At 37.4% G+C, this 10,805-nt stretch overlaps 1 protein-coding gene across 10 annotated transcripts in view; it reads left to right on the forward strand.

Annotated features, from left to right (window-relative positions):
- Positions 1 to 6,381, forward strand: part of PTPRK (protein tyrosine phosphatase receptor type K) — a 567,969-nt gene extending 561,588 nt beyond the window's left edge. For all 10 annotated transcript variants that reach the window (XM_046004500.1, XM_046004501.1, XM_046004502.1 and 7 more), the window contains 3 exons: positions 818 to 981; positions 1,721 to 1,856; positions 4,885 to 6,381. In XM_046004500.1, the coding sequence (XP_045860456.1) occupies positions 818 to 981; positions 1,721 to 1,856; positions 4,885 to 4,938 (354 nt within the window). In that variant the 3' untranslated portion in view covers positions 4,939 to 6,381. The remainder of the gene's footprint in view (positions 1 to 817; positions 982 to 1,720; positions 1,857 to 4,884) is intronic.
- The last annotated feature ends 4,424 nt before the right edge of the window (positions 6,382 to 10,805 follow it).

A 10,805-nucleotide genomic window follows, 5' to 3' on the forward strand; every position in this document is an offset into this window, starting at 1 on the left:
TGGGTTATCTGACACAGCTGACTAGAGAAGATTTCATTGGGGTAGTGATCTTTCAGGCAAAATTTGAAAACCAATAGGAGCTTTGGGGCGGTGGGAGAACCAACTATCTTGGCATTCACAGAACAGAGAGGTTTCCCAGGACACACAAATTTCAGTTCAAAGACCAGAAGAGCCCCAGGCAAACCCAAGACAAATTTGTCACTGTATTTGAGATTAAGAGGTACAAGAAAGAAGAAGATCTTCGAGACCAAATAGAGAGTTTGTGCAAAGTTCCCAGGCAAGAAATGACTTGATAAATGGGAAGGAAGTGGAGCCATATCATGTAAGAATTTTTAAGCCACTGCAGCAATTTGGATTTTATGTAAGATCATTTGGAAGCCATTAAAGCAGGGGAATGACAAGATCATATTTGCATTTCAAAATAATCATGATGCTGCAGTAAGAACGATTTGGAAGGAGATCAAAGTTTATTCAAGGAGATCAACTAGGAAGCAAGTATCATAACTGGTGATTGGGCCAATGCAATGATGTCAGCAGTGATAAAGAGTAGAAAGGATCTGAAAGTTATTTAAGAAGTGTGATTGATTATTGGATATGGGGTGCAGGGGAGAAGCTTATGTAAAAGTAATTCTCATGTTTCTTGGTTCTGTAACTTAGAATGTTTCTGTACTAGCATGTACCTATTTTGGACTTACCATCTAGACTCATTCCGGTGTAAATGGCATTTGTGTCATGGTATAAATTTTTATGCACCTTTACTTTTTAGTAAAAATTCTAGTCCCAACTTATTTACAGAAAAATGCTTTTCCCTCTACAGCCACAAGAAGGTTATCTGATGGTACAGCAGTTTCAGTATCTAGGGTGGGCCTCTCACCGAGAAGTGCCAGGCTCCAAACGGTCATTTTTGAAACTGATACTGCAGGTGGAAAAATGGCAGGAGGAGTGCGAGGAAGGGGAGGGCCGAACCATCATCCACTGCCTGTGAGTATGGCGCCTCAGCTTGGCCGTGCTGGGGCTTTGGTGCTCATTTCCTCACTAGACTTCATGTTTTCCACATAAAAGATCTTATGGATCTCCATCGATAGCATTTTAAATAATCATCCTGTCTCGTGATTCTATAATTAACTACCAACTTTCATTTTCATATTTTTTCAAAATTGATTATTATATAGTTGTCACATGATTTAAACTCTTTTCAAACACTACTCAGAACCACTTTCCTAACGTACACAGTGTACAAATGTACCAAAATTTCTGGGGATAAAAGTTGCAGCAGCTGGGGGCTCCAGAATGTTCCTAAGCATAAGCTACAGAGCTGACATCATCCTCATGTGTCCTTGCACTCTGCCCTCTACACATACATGCACACAAATGAAGCAAAATTAATACAAAATGGAAAAAAAAAATAAAGATCATGTTTTCATTTCCTCAATTTATAAGATTGTGTGACCTCTGGTGACCAAAAGCTGCCATTTAAAATGCCCTGGCTGGGACACAGTCAGTTAAGCCACTGTCTTCAGCTCAGGTCATGATCCCAGGGTGCTGGTATCGAGTCCCACATCGGGATCCTTGCTCAGCGGGGAGCCTGCTTCTCTCTGCTTCTGCCTGCTACTTTGCCTGCTTGTGCTCTCTCTCTCTCTTTGACTAAATAAATAAATAAAATCTTAAAAAAAAAATTCTCTAAAAAAAAAAAAAATGCTCTGGCTTTCTTTGCTTCCAGAAATGGCGGTGGGCGAAGCGGTATGTTCTGTGCTATAGGCATTGTTGTTGAAATGGTGAAGCGGCAAAATGTGGTGGACGTGTTCCATGCAGTCAAGACCCTGAGGAACAGCAAGCCCAACATGGTGGAAGCCCCGGTGAGTCAAGAGTCTCAGGCACAGAAGGGAACAGAGACATTAGACAATCCTAACCTACTCACTGGGTTGACTTCATACACCCAAGGGAATAAGATGTGTGAGTCTTTGTGGGGACTTTCCTGCCTAACTGATGAACTGCTGAGTATCTCTCTCTACCCACAGAATCCTAATCACATATCACAAATGTTCGTGATGAAAACTATTTTCACTTGATTTGGGAAATGTATAGAATTGTGGTTTTTTCCTATGATAGACCATAAATATCTGCTGTAAGAAGCTTCAGCAAATAGATCTATAATAAGAATAAATTCTACTCTCTAGTCTTTCTTCTTGTCTATTTTTAATTTCTTAAAGCATCTAGGTTAACTGGTAAAGCAGTCATCCAACGGATATATTCCCAAGTTGTATCAGCACTTAGGCACCTAATGTCTGTCCTTAACTGGCAAATGATATTTATTTTAGTCATTTCCTATAATTCTTCACTTCTGGTCAAATCATAAATTTTAAACTGTCATCATTGACAGTTTTCAGCTTTTACAAATTAGAGTGAGTGGTTCAGATGGTGCCACCCGAATTTGCCAGGGCTCATAAAATCAGACCACAGCTCGCAAAATAAGAGCTGGTAGGAATGGGTATGTGGGAGCTCAGCTGGGTGGAGCTGTGTGAACAGTAAGAAAGAAAAGTTAAACTCCTCGAGCACACTTTACTTCTAAAGAGAGATGTCTGTGGGTTACACGTATGTACATGGTGGGATAAGGTCAGGAGCAGCTGCGTAGTTAGTTTATGTTCACACAAAAGTAAACCAGAAAAACCAAGGCAAAATTGTTGCTTGCCCTACATTATCAAGATGATCAGATAACTAGAATGAGCAATTCAATAAACCTTTAAAGTATTCTTACCACTTCCTGCTCATGGATTGTTCACACAAAAAGTACATTGCTTCCTGAGACAAAATCTGAAGAGATACATTTATACCGTTTCACTTTTACAAGTGGTAACAGACGTTTCCCCCTTCTAAGACCCCTCAAACCGTCCCTTCTCCAGCTCATCCCTTAGGTTTTATTGCTGTTGTCTGGGACAAGGTGATGTTGGTTTTGACTGGAGTACTGGCAGTGGAGATAGAGAAAGAGGGGTGGATCTGAAGGATTTTTTGAGGTAGAACTCTCAAGTCTTCCTACAGAATGTAGTGGTTATGTCCTTTGATTCTTTGCTATCTGAAGGTTTCTTAATGTAAATTCTGCCTCTGTGTCTAATATCGTGTCTTCTTAAATTCCTCAGTGGGCTCACTTCTCCAACAGAATTCAAATTTTACCTCCAAATTTAACTCTGATTTCCTACAATAACTTAGGGAGGAAAAAGAAAAATCTCTAGTCTAATTCAGCCATTCTAGAACCTTCCAAAAAGTTTCTGTGTATGTTTACATTCATGTCCCATTAATCCTGACTGAACTCCTACCCTCTGATTTGTGTTTAATCAGTGTTAATGATGAGTTCAGTGTGCTGCTGAATTGAACTGACAAGTTCGGTAAGAAAATTTAGAGTGTAAACAAAATTGCTAATGACAGATTAAAGAGACATAACTGTTTTCAAGCACTTTTTGGCTCTTCAGATGCACTTGCCACAGTGGTAGGCTAATTTAAATCACACCTACTTGATAATTAAAGGTAGGATTGATAAAGATCTCTTGGGGAAGTTTTTTATTATCCTCGTTTATTGCTGGAGACACCTGGAAGTTCTCTTTAGAAATAATATGCATTTTAGACTGTTCTCCATTCCAGCCTGAATTTTATCCACTTGGACTGAGTTGAGAAGTTTTTAATGATGTATTATAAGTCATAACTTGTAATACAGTCTGATTTTCTCTAAATTCTTATAATGGAGAAGTGCATAGATAGAGGAAAGGAAGTTTTTTTTTTGTTTTTTTTGTTTTTTTTTTTTTAAAGATTTTATTTATTTATTTGACAGAGAAAGAGCGATCACAAGTAGGCAGAGAGGCAGGCAGAGAGAGAGGACGAAGCAGGCTCCCTGCAGAGCAGAGAGCCCGATGCGGGACTCGATCCCAGAACCCTGAGATCATGACCTGAGCCGAAGGCAGCGGCTTAATCCACTGAGCCACCCAGGCGCCCCGAGGAAAGGAAGTTTTAACTGAACTTGTCAACCAAGTTGTCTTAAATATATAAAGACAGCAGAAATAAATTTTCAGATATAAATAAGCTCAAAAAATCTTAAAACCACTAACCATTTTTTAAAATTTACCTAAATACTCTGACAAATGAAAAGCTATATCAAAAATTAAGAACTTGAAATTGTGAATGGCAGCTTAAAATGACTTTTTTTCCCTCCTGCTAAGAAAAATTACCTGACGTTTAGAAAATATTTGCACATGTTCACTATAGCATTTATTTCTATTAAAGAGAAAATAAAAACAATCTAATAGTCAAATCTGTATGTTAGACTTCTATGTAGTATGAAAAGAAATGTTAAATAACATAAGAAAAAGATACATAACTGTTAAAGGAAAATGAAATATAAGCTTGTATTCTCAAAGCTGTGAGGGTAATTATATTTGGTCTAAAATAATTATTATTTCAACCATGCCTTAAAAAGGACTAGAGCAAAACTCAGGCAGTAGTCTACCAATAATTGTTTCTAGTAATAGAATTATGGAATTCTTTTTCTGATGGCTTTTATTTTCCTATACTGGGCAATTTTTCTGTAGTGATCAGGTTTTACTATTATAACTGGATAAAAAAATACTGGAGATTTTCAAAAAATTAATAGAAAATATGAGGCAAAGATAATATATCTTTTTACATCGAGTTCCTTTTCTTTAAACAGAAGCATTAGACTCAAACATAAAACATGGATGAAATTAAGCTTCTTTATATAGGAAAACTTTATATAGGAAAACTAATAGGTAATTTTTGAATAATTTTAAGCGGTGGCTAGGTGTTCATTTGGTGGCAATGGTTCACATTAGTCTCCTTTCTCTTAACTTTTCTCAACTCTTATGTTTTTGCCTCTTCCAGGAGCAGTACCGTTTCTGCTATGATGTCGCTTTGGAGTACCTGGAATCTTCTTAGTTGGGTGAGACCTCAGAGTGCGTCCACCCAGAAGCCTGTTCGTCTGTTGAGCCAGCAGCCATTGTACCTGTTACAGTTGTGCAGAAAGATTTTAATGTGGGGGGTGGGAGGCTTTTACATTCGAGAAGTGAAAGTATTTTTCTTATGAAGTTGTGTATCTTAATAAAAAGGACTCAATTAGTTTCTATTACTGTATGAAAGCATCAACATTTCGTGCCACATGAATTATATTTAATAAGAACAGATTCCAATGAGAGCTTATCAGTGTTTGTACAGTGAATACGCAGCTTTTTCTCGCCTGGTTCTCGCCTGGCAACACCACATGTTGCATGAATTAATACTTTCTATGTGGCATTTTTCTCCCTTTTTTTTTAGATAAAAGATGTTAAACCTTTAAGCAGAAGTATGAAAAGCTGTGCAAATTCATAGTAAAGTTCATTTTTTATATGTTTCCAGTGTAGCAGATCTCTATATAAATATATAAATATATATAAACTGGCTTATTTTCTTTTGATGTGCAATGATGGCTGGATCATTTAAAGTTCTTTTTAGGAGAAAAAAAAAAAAAACATAAGCCAAAGACTCAAGTGTAAATATGTCTATATGGAGAAAGCACATTATATTTATTGGTTACTTACATTCCTTTTTGATGGCTAAAATACTACCACCACACGATCATTTTTTTTCTGAAGAAAGCTTTTTCTTTCACTAAAATCAATTGTAAACGATTTTTGTAGATTATTTTTTGTATGTTTTAGTGTAACTAGAGGATAAACTTTTTATTCATAAATGAGGAAGCAATGTTCTTTATAGTGATTCTGTTGTGTACATGCTCGTGAATTAAATTTATGTAAAACACCTTGGCAATTGGGTCTTTTAATATAGGACCAAATTCAAACGTTTTGCTGAAAATGTGTAGTTTTTCACAATTTCATTAGGTAGATCATGGTTTGGTGATCATACTTGAGAACTGCACACATTCAAAGGCCTTGCTGATGACTTTCGCAATGCTGAACACACCTTTAAGCATCATTTAAATTTTAAAGGAGTTGATTTTGTCAGCCTATGAGCAAGCACTGGTCAAGAAAACAAGATGGCAACATTCACGCTTTCAGAGTCAAGTTTCAGCAAACTGTAAACTGTCAAGATGATAGAGTGTTTCTTTGGATGTTTACATGCACAAGCTCTGGGTTCTGGCCATGGGAAGTGTGAACAAATCGATGCCAGATTCCTGTTTGTGCATTGTCATGGGATTGGCAAGGGAACCTTTCTAAATGTGGTCTTGCTCAGATGCTCCCTGTAGCTGTAACTTCACATCATCAGCTTGCAGTTTGTTATTGACTAAAGCATTCCAGTCCTCTCCTCCTAGATTGCCAGTACATGACATGGTGCTCATAAAGATTTAACTAAAGGAAGCGTGAAATAAAGTTTTTATAATTACAACAATTGTTTGCACCTATTTTCTCTTAATTTTCATGCCTTCATTCCCAATTAAATAACCTCTTCTCCTTGATACTAGTATACCCCCAAAATTCTGTTAAAAGTAAAATGAATCCCCAAGCACTAGTATCTTTTTTTTTTAATTGAATATCAACGAGTCCAGATGAATGGAGGGGAAAAGGCCAGAGGATTGACATAATTTTTTTAATTGCTATATATGTACATCACTATCTTTTTATGTAATACACATTTTCATACTTCTTATAGCAAACGAGAAGTAAGTACCATTCCTGTTTTATGGATGTTGCAGTTGAAGCTAATGAGAAAGTAAATGATTTGTCAGCAGATTCATATCTGAGTCTGATTGAGCAGTTCATTCTCTTCCACTAAACACACTGCTTCCCCAATGGCATGACAAAATGTGGCACTTCATTCTTATTGTTCCTCATTAATTGATTTTCTCATAAAGTCTCACTATGGGTATCTTCAAACTTCTATTTGCTGTGTACATTATTAGAACATTTGTGACTTTCATTAGTAAGAATTTAGACAAAGAAATTTTATCTTTTCCTGGAAAGACTAATTTACATTTAAACATGGATGCATTTAACAAAAAATCCACAAGCTCCTCCCAGACTTTACCCAATAACTTTCAGGACGTTAATCCTACAGAGGATTCTGCTTTGCTGCGTAACCCTGATTTCATTTCCTCTCACCTGATTGTGTCCACACTTCACCGAAATCACCGTAAATACTCTTGGGTACGTGTGGCCTCCAAAATTTAAGCAAAGAACAAAAAGATTCCTCCTTCTCTCTGACAAGAAAGTTCTGTGTTTGCTTCCTTGGGGGCACCACAGAAGCCGTTCCAGCAGGAGACAATGTGGGGAGGTATAAATCTCTTTTCCTCAAAACTCCTGTTCAGAAAGTCCTACTTAGTACCCTGTGGCACTCCCTGAGCAGACTTGCGCTTGACGGCCATGTCCCACTCAGCCGTGTCCCTCTGGGCAGGCGATGTCCTGGCACAACTTTTAAAAGTTGTCATGCTTTTCACAGTGAAAGGCCTCTTACCTCCCTATCAGTTATTCCTTGAATGGCAGTTATGAAGCTAAATTTTATAATCCTCTTCTTAGATGTTATCACTAAGGAAATGCTGGAAGAGACACAGAAACACTTGGGAATTTATGAGTTTTAACAAAATCCTCTGAAAATAACTGAGGCTTCTGGTTTGAGCTGTGTAGACTTTTTCTAATATTTGGTCTTTGGAGAAAAGGTTTTCATGTGAATGTGTTGCTGTATCACAACTAAATGATCTCATTTTGAGAGAAAGATCTTTTTGCCTGGACAAAGAGGGAGAAGAAACATATTTATCCCTAAAGTGATGTGTCAATGTGCTCGTTCAATCCTCCCCTTATTGAGATTCTCCTGAGTTCCAGGTACTCATGTAATAAGCTTGGAAGGCAGACGTCAACAGCTGCTCCCTCTCAAATCCACTCTGTTGCTAGAAAATGGTGGGAAGAGGCTCCTGGCATCTAAAAAACATAGTAGACGACAAGAAATATTAGGATGCAGGAGAGAAATCACTAGCTCAACTAGAAATATGAGATAATCTTTTAGCTTTGGAAGAATGCCTTTGAGATTTGCCTAACTTAAATAGGAAAGTGACAATTCTACATTTTTAATTTAATTTCTGTGCACTTCAGCAAGCAGTCCTTTTTCATAACAAAATAGCTAAAAGTCAATATTCTGCCCCCTACCCCAGTGCAATATGTAGAATACTTACAAAATATTTCCACAGGCAGAAACTCCACAGCCTACCTAGACACATTTCAGTGTTTTAGTAAACACCCCCCTACTTGATGTAGGGGCAACATGCTATTCTACTCAATACTTTCCTATGTGAAGACCAAAGACGGCCAGCTGTGCCTCCTATAATAATTTCTACTTACATGTTATTTCATAAAGTTTCCCCACAGCTTAGGGAATGGGAATGCTCAGAATGGGAGCAATATTATCTGAATTTGTTCATAACTCTGGTCTATTCAAGTGGTCTGCAGAGTATTAGAATATTATCTCTCTGAAACTAAAAGGAAAAGCTCTGTCTTGGGATCTACTTTAAGTAAGCTATAAGTGGCTTCTGGAATATAAATTGTCCAAAAATCAATGATGATAGATCTATAACACTTCTGAACTTCAGCCTCCTCCAGAGTGAATTGAAATGCTAACCTGAAAGAAAACAAACACAGAGATATACTGTTGTTATCAAATCCTGTAAGAAACCAGTAGAAGGGGTTTCTAAACCATTGAAGCAAACATGAAGTCGCTACTGGGGACCAGAAAGTCCCTTTTTTAATGTCAAAGTCTGCTCGGGGAGAGAGATTTTGTGACAGATACCATCTCCCATGAGGTGCTAGGCAATTGTAGAAAAGCTACAATACCTGAAATCTAACACAGAATATTGTGTGCTGATTCTGATGTGTAATTGTCTCATGAGTCTTACAGTCTTATTAGTCTTATAAGCTTTAGTCTTGATGCCCTTAGGAGATACATAGCACGGAAGCCAAAAAACATTTTTTTTAATGTTTCCGTACTTAAATGCAATCTAAGTAGAGACAGAATATGAAGAACAAGAATATTTAAATTGAGTCACCAAAGAGTTCTTTTCTTAAATAGATGGTAGATGTGCAGACAAGCAAAGGCCATACATTCCCACTATTTGTCTGGTCTCAGAAAAAAATCAAACCGGAAGAGCAGACAAAAATAAGACCAGCATGACATCCACTTGTTATTTGTTGAGAAATAAAAGAGGCAAACTCAAATGCCAGCAGGGCCAATAGAGGTTGTGAGTGGGGAAAACAGGACAGGGATTTCAGAATGGTCATTCTTGTATTATTAAAACAGACATCCTTAACTTATGCGTTTTCTAATAGAAATAGTTCTCATTTCTACAAAAATAGATCTCCCATTTTTATCAAAACAACATCCCGTGGCTGGCTCAGTGGCTGGAGCATGCAACTCTTGATCTCGGGGTTGTAAGTTTGAGCCCCACATTGGGTGTAGAGGTTACTTACTAAAATCTTTTTTAAAATATTTCCCCAAGCTTTCCTTTTCCCAATTTTGATTGAAAAATGGATACTAGAGCTACTCTGCCATCTTCAGTTCTTACTATTAAAAAACAAAATAATAAGATTAATGATAACTGACAACTGCTATTCGGTATGGGAACCAGAGGAAACAATGTGGTGAGGCGAACCCCAACTTGGACTCGAAAGCAAATGTGATGCCTAAAGAAAATGATACTTACCTACCAGCAGCGTTTGCTGCATGAGAATATGGACCCAACAGTGTCTCATCTCTCAAGAGTGCGGAACACTGCATTTTTACATAGACTCTGAAAGACCGTTGAATGTTAACAACCAATAATTCAAAAGCAAACAAACAAAAAAACCTCTGGCCCAACCCTGTGCAAAATTAAAAAAAAAAAACAAAAACAAAAAATCTTGTCAGAAAGCTGCATCTGATGTGGTCTGGAAGAAACACAGTCTCCCAGTTCTGACTTCCATTGTAGAATACCTGTTGTTTTACCATTCAACCTTCTAAAAATATTCTTAAAGAAATGCAAGCTTTAGTTCTCTTAAAACTGCTATCATGACTATTTTTTCGTATTTATTCTTATCCAATTTACCTTCTCTTCTTACATTCTTTTCTGTTTTAAAAATATGTGTAGATGAGTCTTGACCCCTAAGATGAAAAGAAACAAAACAAAACAAAAAAAACGAAGGTCAATATCTCTTTCTGCTCCCTCCTACCTGGACTAAATGCAAAAGAGTGTATTTCAGAAGGTAAATCACACATTTCACACCTAATAAGCAGCCCCAAAATGATGACTAGAAAATAATTCTTACAGTACTGAGAACGTCAAAAGAAAGTGCTTGGTCTGTGAGCCATGGGATGGCCTGACCCGTTTTAGTCACAAGTGCAGGCAAGCATTTGTGGAAGCGCCACACTTCCAGATGGTAATGGTACAGGCTGATTTCCATGGCAGGTGCAAAACAGTATGGGCTCTTGTCAGACCACTGTAGGAACTTGAACTCCAGTTCCATAAATCAAGTTACCTGAAGCACAGTCAGCAGACTGAATTTGATTTCTTTACACCCTCCGGTTAGTTCTTAGTATGATAAAGTGAGTAAGTGTTCCTTATTTACTTTCCAATGTCAACTTCTGTATTCTCTGAGCTCAAATGTGGTCACTGTGGGAAAAAATATTCCCTCACATGGGAAATCATGATTGATTCCTTCATGAAATGAAAGACGGTAGAGGGATATTTAAGATTATCAAATCCAATGCTCTTATTGTTAAGTTTAAGAAATTAAGGGCGTCTGACTGGCTCAGTGGGTTAAGCTGCTGCCTTTGGCTCAGGTCAGGATCTT

Source organism: Meles meles, chromosome 5 (genome assembly GCF_922984935.1).
Source record: "Meles meles chromosome 5, mMelMel3.1 paternal haplotype, whole genome shotgun sequence".
Lineage (NCBI taxonomy): Eukaryota > Metazoa > Chordata > Mammalia > Carnivora > Mustelidae > Meles > Meles meles.